At 39.1% G+C, this 18,760-nt stretch overlaps 1 protein-coding gene across 1 annotated transcript in view; it reads left to right on the forward strand.

The window, feature by feature from the left end:
• LOC127526656 (uncharacterized) overlaps positions 1–18,760 on the forward strand; it is a gene marked incomplete at its 5' end in the record, with an annotated part of 189,661 nt that overhangs the window by 166,826 nt on the left and 4,075 nt on the right. The window contains 2 exon segments of the mRNA XM_051922604.1: positions 13,627–13,728; positions 14,696–14,810. Coding sequence (XP_051778564.1) covers positions 13,627–13,728; positions 14,696–14,810 — 217 coding nt within the window.

The raw sequence follows: 18,760 nt of genomic DNA on the forward strand, positions 1-18,760 counted from the left end.
TTTGCAGTGTTGGCCCTTCCTTTTCAAGACCTCTGCAATTTGCCCTGGCATGCTGTGAATCAACTTCTGGTCCAAATCTTGACTGATGCCACCCCATGTTGCATGATCAATGCTTGGAATTTGTCAGAATTTGTGGGTTTTTGTTTGTCCACCCACTTCTTGAGGATTGACCACAAGTTCTCAATGGGATTAATGTCTGGGGTGTTTCCTGCCCATGGACCCAAAATTTCAATGTTTTGTTCCCCAAGCCACTTAGTTATCACTTTTGCCTTATGGCACTTTGTTTCATCATGCTGGAAAAGGCATTGTTCGTCACCAAATTGTTCTTGGATGGTTGGGAGAAGTTGCTCTCGGAGGATGTTTTGGTACCATTCTTTATTCATGGCTGTGCTCTTATGCAAAATTGTGAGTGAGCGCACTTCCTTGGCCAAGAAGCAACCCCCCACACGAATAGTTTAAGGATGCTTTACTGTTGGCATGACACAGGACTGATGGTAGCGCTCACCTTTTCTTCTCCAGACAATCTTTTTTCTGGATGCCCCAAACAATCGGAAAGGGGATTCATCAGAGAAAAAGACTTTACCCCAGTCCTCAGCACTCCAATCCCTGTACCTTTTTCAGAATATCAGTCTGTCCCTGATATTTTTCTTGGAGAAAAGTGGCTTCTTTGCTGCCCTTCTTGACATCAGGCCATCCTCCAAAAGTCTTGACCTCACTGTGTGTGCAGATCCACTCACACCTGCCTGCTGCCATTCCTGAGCAAGATCTGCACTGGTGGTGCCCCGATCCTGCAGCTGAATCAACTTTAGGAGACGGTCCTAGCACTTGCTGGAGTTTCTTGGGTGCCCTGAAGCCTTCTTCACAACAATTGAACCTTTCTATTCTAACTCAATCAGTATGACAGAATCATCTCCAGCCTTGTCCTCGTCAACACTCTCACCTGCGTTAACAAGAGGATCACTGAAATGATGTCAGCAGGTCCTTTTGTGGCAGGGCTGAAATGCAAGGGAAATAGTTTTTTAGGATTAAGTTCATTTTCATGGCAAAGAGGGACTTTGTAATTAATTGCAATTCATCTGATCACTCTTCATAACATTCTGGAGTATACGCAACTTGCCATCATAAAAATAAGGCAGCAAACTTTGTGAAATGTAATATTTGTGTCATTCTTAAAACTTTTGGCCATGATTGTAGACATAGTAATAATAATTCTTTACATTTGTATAGCACTTTTCTCACTACATCCAGACCAAAAGGAGAATTAACATGCTGCACAGTTAATATGGAAAAAAGAGTTGCTTATGGCCAGAGAACATTCTGACATCATTGGATGGAAGGTAAACACAAACCCAGGGAGAAACGTATGTTTACATACCCATACAGATAACCATTTTCTTAAAGTCTCAGACTAATCGGACATGTAAATCAGACATATCTGACTGACAACCAAGGTCAATGGCAGAGGCATTTGCCTTTATACTAACCTAAATGAAAATTATGCAACATGTATGTATGTATACTTTATTACCTCATGATTCCCTAATCTCATTTTGTTTAAAAAGTAAGCACTCATATAATGGAAATGGAACATCATTATAAACAGAATTAAATCTTGTGTGTCACATTTGCTGCTGAACAAAAGTTTCAGTCTTTCAACTGTTTTTGAACAACAGTTGTACACATTCTGACAAACCATAATTTCAACCCACTTGAAATATACTAAAGTAAACCAAAGGTTCAGAATCAAACTTGCTGTGTTGAAAAAAACCTTCTATACCTTACATGCTGTCGGCGGGAGATGAAACACAATCATTTTCTTCTCAGTAATGTCTCTTTGGGCACGGACTGTAACAAATCTTAAGGGAGAAATTATTTACATAAGCAATAGCGCCTCACTTACTCCCAATTCCCAAATGATGACTTTCTTTTCTAAATACACAGATTTACCAGAAATAGCCTGTCTACTGAATCCTGCTTTTGTGTCTTAATAGCATAAAGCACAGTGTAAAAATTATATTGCTCTTCCATAATTATATTGTTTAGTATTAAATATTGGAAGGTAAATGTACAAATAAGTGGGAAATGATATAATGGCTGTTTGGATTTTGCAATGTGCACATATATTTTTGATTTGAATTTGAAATTCACTTGGGAAAATGCACTTCAATTCTGAGTCAATGAAGTCTCTATTATTAAAAACGTACACTTTTATATCACATGTATCTTTGTCTACTACACCCGTTAAATATATCTACTTGCAAGCAACAAAGACATTTACATGATAAAAAGAAGAAATGTAAAGACAAAACCCTAGGAAGTAATGCGTAGATGTACACATGATAAAGAACTAAACTAAAAACTGTCTTGTGCAAAAATGGCTGACCATCTGAGAATACAACTGGAAGTAGTGAGAAAGACAGTGACTTGATGATTTTGCATAGCATCAGCCAGATTTAGAATTTAGTCATTTTCTTAATACTCAGTTACCTTCAGAGTCATTTTAAAAGCAGAGTACAATTTAAAAGTTCTTAACTATCAGTAATGATCAGATAATTTAGATGTAAATAAGAAAATGCTGCAAAACGACAACATTAGAAGCAATGGCAAAGAAGGTAAAAGGGAGCTAGTTCAAAAGTAAATTATAACAAGAGACTTACAGGATGTGCTAAAACAGTTTAAATAAACTATATTTTAAAATCTGAAAATATAAATATTCTTCGAGAAATTATTTTATTTTAATTTTAAATAGTCAGATTAAGGTTTTCCAGTTATGATGTTCAATAGGGTTAGGCACATTAGGCTGAAAAAAATATCATTTATCTGTGTAGGTGTATTTAATGTGGAGCACAAACAAACTGCAAATTATATTATTATTTTATTAGTTTTAAATTCAAGTTATTTGCTGTTTCACTGCAAGCATAGCTGCTATAAAGTGAAACTGAATAAAGGAACATTTTCAGGATGCAATTTGAACATTAACCATAAATTTAAAAATATCTGGTGAGAAAGTAGTAAGGACAAGCAAAGCTAACGTATAATTTACCAAGAGTTAAATACAGATACATTCAACAGTGAAAATGTCAGAAGCTGTCTGGTGGCTGGTATATACACCGATACAGAGCAAGCAGTAATAAAAGTCTACCAGGCTGTTGGAATTTAGAGTTGAGAGACAGTGGCAGCGGGGAGTTCATACTGTAATGGGTAAGGCTTCAGAAATATTATCTTTGTTAATCTTTTGACATACTGCATGATAACATTCTATGTGATAATGTTATTGATTAATTGCTTTTCTTCAAACGTTTAGGCACATTGTGAAAATAAATTTTAAAACAGTTCATTAGGTACCTTGTAAGTTTACTTGATATTAAATGGTTTATCAATGGAACCTTTGTCTTTGTTTCAATAGATAACATTTGTACATTTCATTTAAAAATAATATATATGTACACAATAACTACATATTTTCAGATGCTGACTTTATATAACCAGAATTGACTTATTATATTTAGACATTTTCTTTTATTTTGAAAAGTAACTACAGTATATATTCAAAGTAGACTTTATTTATCAAAACACTGACTTTATATGTTCAGAATTTGACTTCCTATATTCCCCATAATATGGGTATTTTTGCATGTTTGGCATACCATAATACATACTGAATAATCCCTTTAGGACAGCTAGGACTCATAAGTTCATGTAGTTTAAACCCAACTCACATGCAGTAGCACTGAATTTCATATTTTGGTCCCAAACTACATTCCATTGGATTCCATTGTAATATATTAAGGATAGCTATTTAGATTCACAAAAACAGGATGATTAGAATTTACAAAACAATACTTACCTCATTTGCATTTGTTACTCTAATTATGTGGGTATCTTCGAATAAAGTTAGAAACAAAACTAATGGATCTAAGTAGCCTGCTTATGCTCAATTGAATTCATTGAAAAATGCATCCCAAAGACTTACACATGCTTAAGAAAGGTTTTAAGCCTTGATTGCTCATTGCCATGCTAATTAATATGCTTCTTTAATTAGCGCTTCACTAACATTTTAAACTGCAGCTCTATTTGCATGTTGGCAAAGGGAGATTACGTTATGTTACTTAGTTTAATGTTTTAAGAAAGCTCCAAAGTACTTGTAACAATTGCTGAAATGTATATGTCTGCACAATCACGGCAGTATTTTTTAGCATAATGGATTTCCTTGCTTGATTATCAAGAAAAAAAACAATGAAAACTCAAAAAACCTGTAATTATAGCACATTTACGTTACATTTTCTTATTTGACTGACACTTTAATCCAAGACATCTTATAATGTTTGACATACAATGGAGTCGGTTACATTTCTGTTTTTTCCAATTGGAGCACAAGCAGATGAACTGACTTATTCATAGTCATAAAGTGTCAGTAGAGGGAATTGAACCCACAAACTCCGAGCTTTAACCACTATGCCACATTGCCTACTAATATAGCTTATATTCTGAAAGAAACAAACTAATGAAATATCAATGTACTACACCGACATATTGTCTGGTAGTGATGAACATGTCTCCAGCAAAGATATTGTACTTGCAGATTTGTATCACTGGTAATAGCATTATCATCAATGAACAACCTACTAGTCCATCTTATGCTCAGTCTCCGCACATGAAAAAGTTAAACTGTTAAAAGTAAAGCCAGTTAATTCTGACATAGAGGAATACTGGACACAACAGCAAGAGATCAAAAAGATCAAAAGAGAGATCAAAATAAAAAAGGATAATGATGCCAAGACAAGCAGCAAGCAATGTCTTTCAGTAGTACTGCAGTAAAAAGAGAATTTAAGAAACCTTAGGAACAGGAATTTAGAAATTATTGAAAATAAGAAGGAAATAGCTAATGAACTGAACAAATATTTCACCCAAGTATTTATAAAGGAAGAAACAAGTGTTGGCCTTGTTGGCCAAGTGAATGCCTCATGCAGAAGTAAAAGCAAATCCTGAGTTCATAGATTTTAAAATAAAAGTCAGATGTGCTTCAAGCCCTCAATACATTGAAGTCTACTACAACCCTGGACCTGATGGGATTTTACGAATTGTGTTGAAAGAAATTAAAGATATAATTTATAAAACCATATTAGACATATTTCAGCAGTCACTTCAGAAAGGAGAAGTACCTTATGATTGGAAAGTTGCAAATGTGACATGCAAAATTGTGGAAACTGTACTAAGAAATAAATTACAAAATTACCTAAATGAAAATAATATAGCCAAGCATGAGTTTATGAAAGGAAGGTTGTACCAAACCAATCTGTTACATTTTTTTGAAGAAGCAACCGGAATAGCTGACAAAATCAAAGCATACAACATAATTTATCTCTTTTTTCTTCTTCTTTCGGCTGCTCCCGTTAGGGGTTGCCACAGCAGATCATCTTCTTCCATATCTTTCTGTCCTCTGCATCTTGTTCTGTTACACCCATCACCTGCATGTCCTCTCTCACCACATCCATAAACCTTTGCTTAGGCCTTCCTCTTTTCCTCTTCCCAGGCAGCTCTATCCTTAGCATCCTTCTCCCAATATACCCAGCATATCTCCTCTGCACGTCCAAACCAACGCAATCTTGCCTCTCTGACTTTGTCTCCCAGCCATCCAACTTGAGCTGACCCTCTAATGTACTCATTTCTAATCCTATCCATCCTCGTCACACTCAGTGCAAATCTTAGCATCTTTAACTCTTCTACCTCCAGCTCTGTCTCCTGCTTTCTGGTCAGTGCCACCGTCTCCAACCCATATAACATAGCTGGTCTCACTACCGTCCTGTAGACCTTCCCTTTCACTCTTGCTGATACCTGTCTGTCACAAATTACTCCTGACACTCTTCTCCACCCATTCCACCCTGCTTGCACTCTCTTTCTCACCTGTCTTCCACAATCCCCATTACTGTGTACAGTTGATCCCAAGTATTTAAACTCATCCACCTTCGCCAACTCTACTCCCTGCATCCTCACCATTCCACTGACCTCCCTCTCATTTACACACATGTTTTCTGTCTTGTTTCTACAGACCTTCATTCCTCTCCTCTCTAGAGCATATCTCCACCTCTCCAGGGTCTCCTCAACCTGCTCCCTACTATCGCTACAGATCACAATGTCATCAGCAAACATCAGAGTCCACGGGGACTCCTGTCTAATCTCGTCTGTCAACATGTCCATCACCATTGCAAATACGAAAGGTCGCTCAGAGCTGATTCCTGATGTAATCCCTACTCCATGTTGAATGCATCCATCACTCCTACTGCAGACCTCACCACTGTCACACTTCCCTTGTACATATCCTGTACAACTCTTACGTACTTCTCTGCCACTCCCGACTTCCTCATACAATACCACAGCTCCTCTCGAGGCACCCTGTCATATGCTTTCTCCAGGTCCACAAAGACGCAATGCAACTCCTTCTGGCCTTCTCTAAACTTCTCTATCAACATCCTTAGAGCAAACATTGCATCTGTGGTGCTCTTTCTTGGCATGAAACCATACTGCTGCTCACTAATCATCACCTCACTTCTTAACCTAGCGTCCACTACTCTTTCTCATAACTTCATGCTGTGGCGCATCAATTTTATTCCCCTGTAGTTACTGCAGTCCTGCACATCCCCCTTATTCTTAAATATAGGCACCAGTACACTTCTTCTCCATCTCCTCAGGCATCCTCTCACTTTACAAGATTCCATTAAACAATCTGGTTAAAAACTCCACTGCCATCTCTCCTAAACACCTCCATGCTTCCATAGGTATATCATCTGGACCAACAGCCTTTCCATTTTTCATCCTCTTCATAGCTGTCCTTACTTCCTCCTTGCTAATCTATTGCACTTCCTGATTCACTATCTCCACATCATCCAACCTCTTCTCTCTCTTGTTCTCTTCATTCATCAGCCTCTCAAAGTACTCTTTCCATCTGCTCAACACACTCTCCTTGCTTGTGAGTACGTTTCCATCTTTATCCTTTATTACCCTAACCTGCTGCACATCTTTCCCAGCTCGGTCCCTCTGTCTAGCAAATCGGTACAGGTCCTTTTCTCCCTCCTTAGTGTCCAACCTCTCATACAATTCATCATACACCTTTTCCTTAGTCTTCGCCATCTCTCTCTTCACCTTGCGCCTTATATTCTTGTACTCTTGTTTACTTTCTGCATCTCTCTGACTATCCCACTTCTTCTTGCCATCCTCTTCCTCTGTATACTCTCCTGTATATCCTCATTCCACCACCAGGTTTCCTTTTCTTCCTTCATGTTTCCAGATGTCACGCCAAGCACCCTTCTTGCTGTCACCCTTACTACATCTGCTGTAGTTTCCCAGCTGTCTGGTAACTCTTCACTGCCATCCAGTGCCTGTCTCACTTCCTCCCTAAGCTCAACCTTGCAGTCTTTCTTTTTCAACCTCCACCATTTGATCCTTGGCTCTTCCATCACTCTCTTCCTCTTCTTGATCTCCAACGTCATCCTACAGACCACCATTCTATGCTGCTTAACTACACTTTCCCCTGTCACCACTTTGCAGTCTTCAATCTCCTTCAGATCAACTCTTCTGCATAGGATGTAATCTACCTGTGTGCACCTTCCTCCACTCTTGTATGTAACCCTATGTTCCTCCCTCTTCTTAAAATATGTATTCACCGTATTCATCCTCTGACCTTCTTCATTCCACTCCTTAACACCATACCTACCCATCACCTCCTCGTCTCCACTGTTCCCTTCACCAACATGCCCATTGAATTCCGCTCCAATCACCACTTTCTGTCCCTTGGAAACACTGTTCATCACTTCATCCAACTCACTCCAAAAATCTTCTTTCTCACCCATTGCACACCCAACTTGCGGTGCATATGCACTAACAACATTCATCATCACACCTCCAATTTCCAGCTTCATAATCATTACTCTGCCTGACACTCTTTTCACCTCCAAAACACTCTTGACATACTGTTCCTTCAGAATAACCCCTACCCCATTTCTCCTCCCATCCACACCATGATAGAACAATTTGAATAGACCTCAGATCCACCTGGCCTTACTCCCCTTCCATTTAGTCTCTTGCATGCACAATATATCAACCTTCCTTCTCTCCATCATATCTGCTAACTGTCTCCCCTTACCAGTCATATTACCAACATTCAAAGTTCCTACCCTTAGTTCCACTCTCTTTACTTTCCTCCTCTCCTCCTGCCTCCAGACACGTCTCTTCCCTCTTCTTCTCCTTCTTCTTCGGCCAACAGTAGCCCAATTTCTGCCAGCATCCTGTTGGCTATCAGTACTGGTGGCGGTCGTTGTTAACCCAGGGCTCGACCGATTCGGTATGGAAATTTGTATTGTTGTCCGCATATTGATTTGGCAAAATTTTACACCGGATGCCCTTCCTGACGTAACCCTCCCCATTTATACTGGGCTTGGGACCGGCACAAAGAAACACACTGGTTTGTGCATCCCCTGTGGCTGGGTTATACGACATAATTTATCTAGACTTTAAAAAAGCATTTGATATAGTCCCACATCTAAGATTAATTCTGAAACTAGAAGCTCTTGGCATCAGAGGTATCCTATAAAACTGGATCTCTAGTTGGTTAACTGGCAGGAGACAAAGAGTACACATAAGAGAAGACTGCTCTACATGGAGCAAGATCATCACTGGAGTCCCTCAGGGATTTGTTCATGGCCTAGTTCTTTTTCTATATTATAATAATGACATTGAGTCTGGTGTAGTTAGTAAACCTGTCAAATTCACAGATGACACTAAAATTGGAGGGATGGCAGATACTGAGGAGGCCGCAAAAATAATTTAAAAAATACCTGGACAACCTTCAGAACTGGGGAAACACCTGGAAAATGCAGTTTAATGATGAATAGCGCAAAGTGGAAAAAAGGAACATCAATTATAAATACAAGATGGGAGACGCTATCATACAGGAAGCAACTACTGAAAAGGATTTAGGAGTTTATGTTGACACAACATTTTCATTGACTAAACAATGTGCAGAAGCAAATAAAAAGGAAAATAAAATATTTGGTTGTATCATAAAAACTGTTGAAGTTAAGTAAAGGAACATTATGCTCAGACTGTAATGCACCAGTAAGACGACATCTGGAGTATTGTGTCCGTGTCTGGTCGCCACGGTACAAGAAAGACACAGAAGCAATTGAAGCTGAGAGGAGAGCAACCAAGTGCATCCCAGGACAAAGGACATGTCCTACTCTGAAAGACTCAGAAAATTAAACCTGTGTAGTCTTGAGTAGAGTAGACTGCATGGGGACCTAATCCAGGTATTTAAAATCCTCAAAGGCAGTACATAAAGTAGATCCAGCAACATTCTGTCAGTTTAAGGGTGAATCATGTACTCAAGGACATCAGTGGAAATTAAGGGGAAAGGAATTTAAAACTGAAATCAAGAAGCACTTCTTTACCCAGACAGTTGTGGGACTCTGGAACAAACTAACCAAGACATATAGTTGAAGCAGAAATCTTGAAATCTTTAAGAAGAATCTGGATAACATACATAGACAACTTAGTTATTAGCTAAACAAACAGGCCTTATGGACTGAAAGGTCTCTTTTTGTTTGTCATGTTTGTAGTGTGCACCAGGCCAGGTCCCCTTTAAGGGTATGGCATAAACTTTTTTTGTCTTTTTGTTTACATTTTAGAATCTGGGGATTGCATGTTGATTGAATCATTGGGATTGGTTGATGGGTGCCCTTTGTGTCTAACAGATAAATGATGTAGTGCATGTATTTAACACATACTGTGTAGTGCTAGTAATGCATATATTATAAAGCAAATTCTTTCCATCCAGCAGCTATGATAAAAAGAAGCTTACTTGACTCTTCTGCATTTAGATTTAATACCTGACCAATAGTCCATGACTAGGCTAGCTTACCATACAAATCTTACCATTGTGGCAGGTGGCCAGGGACCTTGCCCCACCGGGACGCCTGGATCAGGGAAGGACCGAGAAGGGGGCAATATCTTCCCTGGATGCAAGAGGGCAGCCCCCCTAATTTCCATCAAGGGTCATGGATACGGAGCTTGGAAGTTCAAACCCTTGGCCCAACGAAGGGGCTGCCTGGATGGTTCCTGAGCCCTGGAGGACAGCACTTCCGCCACACCTGGAAGTGCTGCCGGAAGACCATCATCAAGCACCTGGAGCACATCCAGGGCATGATTAAAGGGGCCGCCTCACTGCCTTCTAGGAGCCTGAGTCGGGAGGAGGAAGACGGAGCTTGTGAGGGAGGAGTGGAGGCAGCCGAAGAGAGAATTAAAGGACTGAGGAGTCATGAGTGCATGAAACCAATTGCATATAGTGTATAATAAACCCGTGTGTTTTTGAACTTTGGTGCTGTGTCTGTCTGTGGCCGGGCTATCTATTACACCATAAAAATCTAAAAAGCCTCCTTACAAAGAGAAGACTAAATAATCAAGACAGGTCTCTGTCAAGCACCAGAATCCTTTTGGTTTTGACTTTAGAAGCGTATAGAAATAGTTTTATTTTCTAAAAGTAGATGCCTGGCTGATCAGACATCTGAACTTAGACTCTGTAAAACAAGCACAATTTTGCTTGTTTTTCACATTAATCTCAGCCATTTTCATATTCAGTTTTTCTGATTTCAGGGCTGTTCATTTGTAGACAGTTGTTTAAGATCACAATACTCATGTAATGTCAATGATAAACAGCTTTAACAGTACCAATAAATGTTACTTTTTCATTTTATGTCAGTAATTACCTACTTCATTAATGAAAACACAAATGATTGACCTTCTTCTGTTTTGGTATTAATTGAATGAATTGAAAGAGGGAATCAGCAAACATTACTTAATCTTAAATTTAAGGACTAGAAGGACAATACCAAAAATCCTTTACTTGAGTGACTTTGACTTTATTTTGGTATAACCCAAATAAAATATAGGGATTATCTTTGACACTGATATAACCTGCAGTCATCAAATTCCCACACTATCAAATGTATAGTTTATCCATATTATAAACAAAATTGAATGTGGTTTATTAATATTCAGAGTATAAATGTTTCCTTCATTTGTACTGAGCAGAAATAAACATTGTTTTGCTTTTTTAAACCAGAATATTTCCATCATAGAACCAGTACCAGGATGTTCAGATAGTTGCATTACTATTCTTTAGTTACTACAAAGCATTGCAGTATTTGTAACATCTATGCATCAGGGGTGAGTGGGGCATCCTGTTTCCCAGCAATTTAACACATTATTAAAATTTTAATAGCAAAAAGAATCTTAGTTATCAAATTGAAGTTTTTCCAATTTTTCCATAATTCAGTTAGTTATATAGTTTTTTTGAGTATTTGAAAATTTCTTTGAGTTTGGTATGAGTAGTTTGGTTCTGGGATTCCATAGAGGCCCTTGGACCCTGCAGTGCTCTGTGTATACATTGGCTCATGTGTAGCCTGTTCTTTTCGGTTCTGCCTTGGTGCTTTAAGGCTAGAGTCCTTTAGATTGCCTCATTGGTTATTTAAGTCTTCAGTTTACAGGGAGTGTGAACTGGCATATTTTGCTTTTTTGCAGTAGCTTTCACCATTATCATGAATTACATCAAATTCTTCTGTACAATACAATTTAATCTTTGATGAATGCTGTGCCTCTTCTTCACTCACATACATGGGGTTTACTGAAGGCCATTGCCTTCCTCTGCCGCTCTTTAATGCCAGTGCTGTTGCTCCAAACTTCCACAGCTCCATCTGTGCGGCTCCATTTCTCTGCCCCATCCCCTGCCTACACACACACACACTCTCTGCACAGTACCTAAGACTGACTCTTCACCTTCTGACAGCGTCTCTCTCATAGGTCTGTGCAGACTTGCCTGAATTTTCATGCCTAAAACACCAGTGGCACCCTTCATAACTAGAACTAAGAAATACAACTTTATACATCCAGACCTTGCATCTTTGCATTGCATGCCAGGTAAACCTAAACCTGCTTTTAAAATCCTACTTTTGATATACTGTATCAAGGCTTGTGCAGAATTCACACAGACATGGACTGGTGTGATATCTGAAAACAGAATTGACCCCAATGGAAGCAGCGCTCTCCAGTCAGCTGTTATTGCTAAATTATTTTTTCTGCCTTCTCTATATTAGCTTTGTAAATGCATACAGTGTTCTAAGTTTGAAAACAGGAAGCACACTAAAGCATAAAAACCTAAACAGAAAAGGCATTATCTGTTACTATTACTTCTTATTTTGTGTTAGTTTTAAATTGTTTTCTAAAGTATCTTGTCATGATGCATGATGTAAAAATGTTGGTGGAAGTAATTTCAAAATGATGTATACTGTATGTTATTCTTAAAATAAAGACAGAATGGTTGATTGTTATAAATTCTACAATGTTCTACAATGAGCTACTTTTTCCTTCTATTTTTATTGATTATCTACAAAGTCTCAAGCGTATAAAATTTTTAAATACATTATGCTGTTGAATCATGTCCCAAAAACAAATAAATATTATGTATAAAAATATGGCAGAATGTTTTTGCCATGTCTTCTTTATTTACAGTGTAGTTTTCAGGACTTAACACTTCTTCGAAACTCTGAAACCCTTTCTGCTTTTGGTTTCCCTTCCTCTGGTAAAGAACTTTTGCCCCAGAACACCTTTTCAATACAACATAGAACTAAATTACTAAAACACAATCAGTGTAATTCTATTTGTAACCTTACAATATAAAATTACTGAGGGATCACACATGTCAGACTCCCAGGTAAGGCATATGCAAGGGTGCTGGAGGGAAGACTCTGTCCGATGGTTAAGCCAAAGATACAGGAAGAACAATGTGGATTCCGTCCTGGCCATGGAATGATAGACCAGCTTTTCTTCCTGATGCACACTCTTGTTCTTGTGTGCTATTTATTTATAATATGAATTCAGTAAGACCGGAGTCCAAATACTCAGTTTAGTCGAGTTCATTCTCTGTGGGTGTTGGGCTACATCAAGGCTATGTGTTTCATAGACAAGATATCAAAGTGAAACTAAGGATATGAGGGTGTCTAGTTCGGGAGGCTAGGTGTAGCATTGTTGTTTATGCAGATGACATTGTTCTCTTTGCCTCTTCCAACTGTGACCTTTGGCAAGTACTCACTCTGTTCTCTGTCAAGTGTGAAGTGGCTTAGATGTTGATGACCACCTCCAAGTCTGAGGACGGTTCTCTCTTGGATAAGAGTGGATTTTTCTCTTGGTTTACAGGGCAATCTACATCCCTGTCCTCACCTACAGTATGTTCATGAGCTGAGGGTAATGACCAAAAGTGTGAGATCACGAGTGCAATCAACAAAAATTAGGTTTCTTCTTGCCTTTCCCAGCCATTTGACTTTATTATCAGATTCATTGCTAGAGAATTAAAAACACTAATCTATATGGAAGGACTCTACCTTTCTATTAATTATAGATCTTATGTAAGTGTTTATTAATTTATTTTTATCTCTGACTTTTCATATGTTATTTATTCTTATTCTTATCTATTTTTAATCTGCTTCTCGTTTCTTACAACTATTTCTTTGGTATCTTGTAAAGCAAAGCTACATCCTGTGTGTGAAAATGTGCTATGGAAATAAATGTTGTTATTTGCAGGGTGGCTGTGCTTACACTTCATGACTGGGTGAACAGCTCAGGAATTCAGGATAGCCTCAGAGGGCATTCTCTTCTCTTCCACGTCAAGAGGAAGCAGTTGAGGTAGTTTGGGCATGTTGTAAGGTTGTCCCATGGGTGGCTCCCCCTAGAGTAGCTCCAGGCACATCCCACCGGGCAAACACTCCGGGGCAGACCGTGGAAACACTAGAGGGATTATATGTCTCATCTGGCTTGGGAATTCCCCAGGAAGAGATGGAATCTGTAGCTGGGGACAGGGAAGTCTTGGCTGACCTGCTTGGCCTGCTGCCACTGCAGCTCTCGTCAGGAAAAGTGCTATCAGAAAATGAGATGAGACGAGACAATGTAAAACTGCTTACAATGAAGTGTTTCACTTACTGTATTGCTGTCATTTTGTTATAATTCATTCATGTCAAAGGGTTTCTTTTACTTTATTGTGGCAACATTTTCAGAATATGAATTATACAGTTATTTCCTTCCTGTGTAGAACCCTGGCTGAAGTATTAATTCTTTAATCATTTTCTAGACTGCAACATTATGAAGTTGTAGATAATAAATTGAAAGTGAGCAGATTTGGAACTTTGATAAATGAAATTTTAAAACATGTGTTTAATTCTCCTTATTGTAGTTTATTTCTTGTTTTGGTTTTTTGCTCTTAAACTGCAGGTAGTAAGGGTAGTGCAAAAGTCAATGAGCTGCTGCCAAAAACGTTGGTCTGGTGATTGCCTTACAGGTTCTTGTTTAATGGAGCACAGGGGAAAGACTGAGAGTGATGCATAGTGTCTTCTGTTTCTGTCCATAGAATGGCAGAAGATGCCTCAGAACTGTAAAGGCATATCAGGTCCCACCACATACACGAAATGCCACCACTGTAGGTTGCCATTCATTGTAAACAAGAGCCTGCAGAAAGTAGCCCTAACTTCCATGTGCATATCCATTTGTCATGTTATTTTTTCAAAGTCATCTTTTTTTCTTTGCGTTGGTATTTAAACAATATTTCTGGCTGACCCACAACTCTCATTGGAACTTTCTTGTCTCTTTCTTACGTCAGTTATGATCAGAAGCTGGAAACTGAAGGTGTGATAATGACTGTTGTCAGTGAATATGCCCAGCAAATTGGATGTTTGATGGATGAAAAGGAAGATTTCTGGAGTCAGTTGGATGAGGTATGGACAGTGTACCCAAGGGACAGAAAGTGGTGATTGGAGTGGATTTCAATGGACATGTTGGTGAAGGGAACAGAAGAGATGAGGAGGTGATGGGTAGGTATGGTGTCAAGGAGAGGAATGAAGAAGGTCAGAGGATAGTGGATTTTGCAAAAAGGATGGGCATTGCTGTGATGAATATGTATTTTAAGAAGAGGGAGGAACATAGAGTGACATACAAGAGTGGAGGAAGATGCACACAGGTAGATTATATCCTTTGCAGAAGAGTCAATTTGAAGGAGATTAATTAACTGCAATGTGGTGGCAGGGGAAAATGTAGTTAGGCAGCATAGGTTGGTGGTCTGTAGGATGACATTAGAGATCAAGAAGAAGAGAAAGAGAGGGAGGGCAGAACAAAGGATCAAATGGTGGAAGTTGAAAAAGGAAGACTGCAAGGTTAAGTTTAGGGAGGTAAGACACGTACTGGGTGTCAGTGAAGAGTTGCCAGACAGCTGGGCAACTGCAGCAGAAGTAGTAAGAGTGACAGCAAGAAGGGTGCTTGGCGTGACATCTGGACAGAGGAAGGAGGAAAAGGAAACCTGGTGGTGGAATGAGGAAGTACAAGAGAGTATACAGAGGAAAGGGATAGTGAAGAAGAAGTGGGATAGCCAAAGACATGCAGAAAGTACACAAGAGTACAAGGAGATAAGGCACAAGGTGAAGAGAGAGGTGGTGAAGGCTAAAGAAAAGACGTATGATGAGTTGTATGAGAGGCTGGACACTAAGGAGGGAGAAAAGGACCTGTACTGATTGGCTAGACAGAGGGATCGAGCTGGGAAAGATGTGCAGCAGGTTAAGGTAATAAAGGATAAAGATGGAAACATACTCACAAATGAGGATGGTGTGTTGAGCAGATGGAAAGAGTACTTTGAGAGACTGATGAATGAAGAAAATGGGAGAGAAGGATGGTTGGATGATGTGGAGATAATGAATCAGGAAGTGCGACAGATTAGCAAGGAGGAAGTAAGTACAGCTATGAAAAGGATAAAGAACTGAAAAGCCATTGGTCCAGATGATATACCTGTGGAAGCATGGAGGTGTTTAGGAGAGATGGCAGTGGGAGGATGCCTGAGGAGTGGAGAAGAAGTGTACTGGTGCCTATATTTAAGAATAAGGGGGATGTTCAGGACGGTAGAAACTACAGGGGGATAAAATTGATGAGCCACAGCATGAAGTTATGGGAAAGAGTATGGGAAGCTAGGTTAAGGAGGGAGGTGATGATTTGTGAGCAGCAGTATGATTTCATGCCAGGAAAGAGCACCACAGATTCTATGTTTGCTCTGAGGGGTTTGATGGATAGAAGAATAGAGAAGCCCAGAAGGAGTTGCATTGCGTCTTTGTGGACCTAGAGAAAGCATATGACAGGGTGCCTCGAGAGGAGCTGTGGTATTGTATGAGGATGTTGGGAGTGGCAGAGAAGTATGTAAGTGTTGTACAGGTTATATACGAGGGAAGTGTGACAGTGGAGAGAACTGTAGTAGGAGTGACGGATGCATTCAACATGGAGGTGGGATTACATCAGGGATCAGCTCTGAGCCCTTTCTTATTTGCAATGGTGATGGACAGGTTGACAGATGAGATTAGACAGGAGTCCCCGTGGACTCTGATGTTTGCTGATGACATTGTGATCTGCAGCGATAGTAGGGAGCAGTTTAAGCAGACCCTGGAGAGTTGGAGGTTTGCTGTAGAGAGTAGAGGAATGAAGGTCAGTAAGAACAAGACAGAATACATGTGTGTGAATGAGAGGGAGGTCAGAGGATGGTGAGGATGCAGGGAATAGAGTTGGTGAAGGTCGATGAGTTTAAATACTTGGGATCAACAATTCAGAGTAACGGGGATTGTGGAAGAGAGGTGAAAAAGAGAGTGCAGGCAGGGTGGAATGGGTGGAGAAGAGTGTCAGGAGTAATTTGTGACAGACGGGTATCAGCAAGAGTGAAAGGGAAGGTCTACAGGACAGTGGTGAGACCAGCTTTGTTATATGGGTTGGAGACGGTGGCACTGACCAGAAAGCAGGAGACAGAGCTGGAGGTAGCAGAGTTAAAGATGTTAAGATTTGCATTGGGTGTGACAGGGATGGACAGGATTAGAAATGAGTACATTAGAGGGTCAGCTCAGTTTGGACGGTTGGGAGACAAAGTCAGAGAGGCGAGATTGTGTTGGTTTGGACATGTGCAAGGAGAGATACTAGGTATATTGGGAAAATGATGTTAAGGGTAAAGCTGCCAGGCAAAAAGAAAAGAGGAAGGCCTAAGAGAAGGTTTATGGATGTGGTGAGAGAGGACATGCAGGTGGTGGGTGTGACAGAACAAGATGTAGAGAACAGGAAGATATGGAACAAGATGATCTGCTGTGGCAACCCCTAACGAAAGCAGCCAAAAGAAGAAGAAGAAAATATTACAGTTTAGAGCATTTTTTTCTCATTAATGAAAACTAAAATGAAAGCTGCCATGAATGAAAAATATAATCATTTTGTTAACTAAAATTAAACAAAAAACAAAAATGTCTGAAAATGCAGAACTAAATGAAAATAAGAAAACAAAAACAAAACTTTTTTCACAATTGGCTTTGTGCATTATGTGTGTGTGTGTGTGTGTGTGTGTGTGTGTGTGTGTGTGTGTGTGTGTGTGCATAGTTGTCAGTATATTCTTTAAAAGCTCTACAGCCGTACCGTTGATTCAGGTGTGTCTATGACTCACTTGCTGTTTGCCTTTAAACTGACCCCCTACATCAACACAGGTGTTTCCATTATTATCAGATCACTGATTCCCCATTGCATCATCATTTACAAAATATAGCTATACAGATTTTAAAGTTAAGTAAATTATGCAACCATGCTGCTTAGGAAATTATATTCCATCTGAACTAAATTGAACAGCAACTACTTAAGCTTAGAACCGAAGAACGTTCTGAAGACAAAAGGCATCCCACAATAACATAAATGGCAATAGTGGATAGTAATACTTTATGCTTACTCCGGTATTTACTACCAAAGTAAGTTTCTGCAAAAAAATGTACTTTTCAGAGTAGTATTTTACTTTTATTCAAGGAGATTTGTAAACAAAATATATTTTACCAAGTTATATTTCTGTCATTATATTATTTTTTTTCACCTTTATCATCTTTTATTTTACTCCAAACAGCAAGCTCCAACTCCTTGCCATCACCTACAGTACAGTATTCTGGGAATCTTATTAGTCACTTTCAGCTATTAGTCACTTTTTTCCATTCTCCTGAGAACGAATACCAAAGCCTTGTCACTCTTTTATTCTGTGGATCACACTGGCCATAATTGGTTGTCAGTTACTGATATCCCACTAGTTGCACATAAGTTGCACTTCTGCCAAAATTTAAGGAAAAAGTTCTAAAAAAATGCCAACTGTTCCTTTGAAGATCCAGCAAAGTAGTTTGAAAAGTAGAAGTGGCCAACAGGCATATAAGAATGGCACCTTCAGTATATGAAAACATATGGCTGTGTTTGTTTTATTCTATAGGGGTCCTAGTTCTGAAATATCACTTATAGCTTAATGTTAATGCTAACTTATAGCATTGCTATTTAAAAAAAAAAAAAAGTTAAAGTTTTTATGTCTGATTTTGATGTCTTAAATTTAGTTTTATTATTGTAAATATAATTTCTTAGTGTGTGGATCAGAGAGCAGTAGCTAGCTAAGGATGCTTGTTAAAGCCATTTGAATAAAATAAATAAATAAGAAATTGCCTGTTTACTAACAGATTGAGCAGATGTATAGCATGATGTCATTGCGATACTCCAACCATTACACATACCGTATATACTCGCAGATAAGTTCTCCCACGGATAAGTCGGGACTTGATTTTACAATATAATTTCTGGTATTTTATAATGTTGGTCGTATAAATCAAACGCGGAAAACTCACGCTATTGCAACAAGGGA

Source organism: Erpetoichthys calabaricus, chromosome 2 (assembly GCF_900747795.2).
Source record: "Erpetoichthys calabaricus chromosome 2, fErpCal1.3, whole genome shotgun sequence".
Taxonomy (NCBI): Eukaryota; Metazoa; Chordata; class Cladistia; order Polypteriformes; family Polypteridae; genus Erpetoichthys; species Erpetoichthys calabaricus.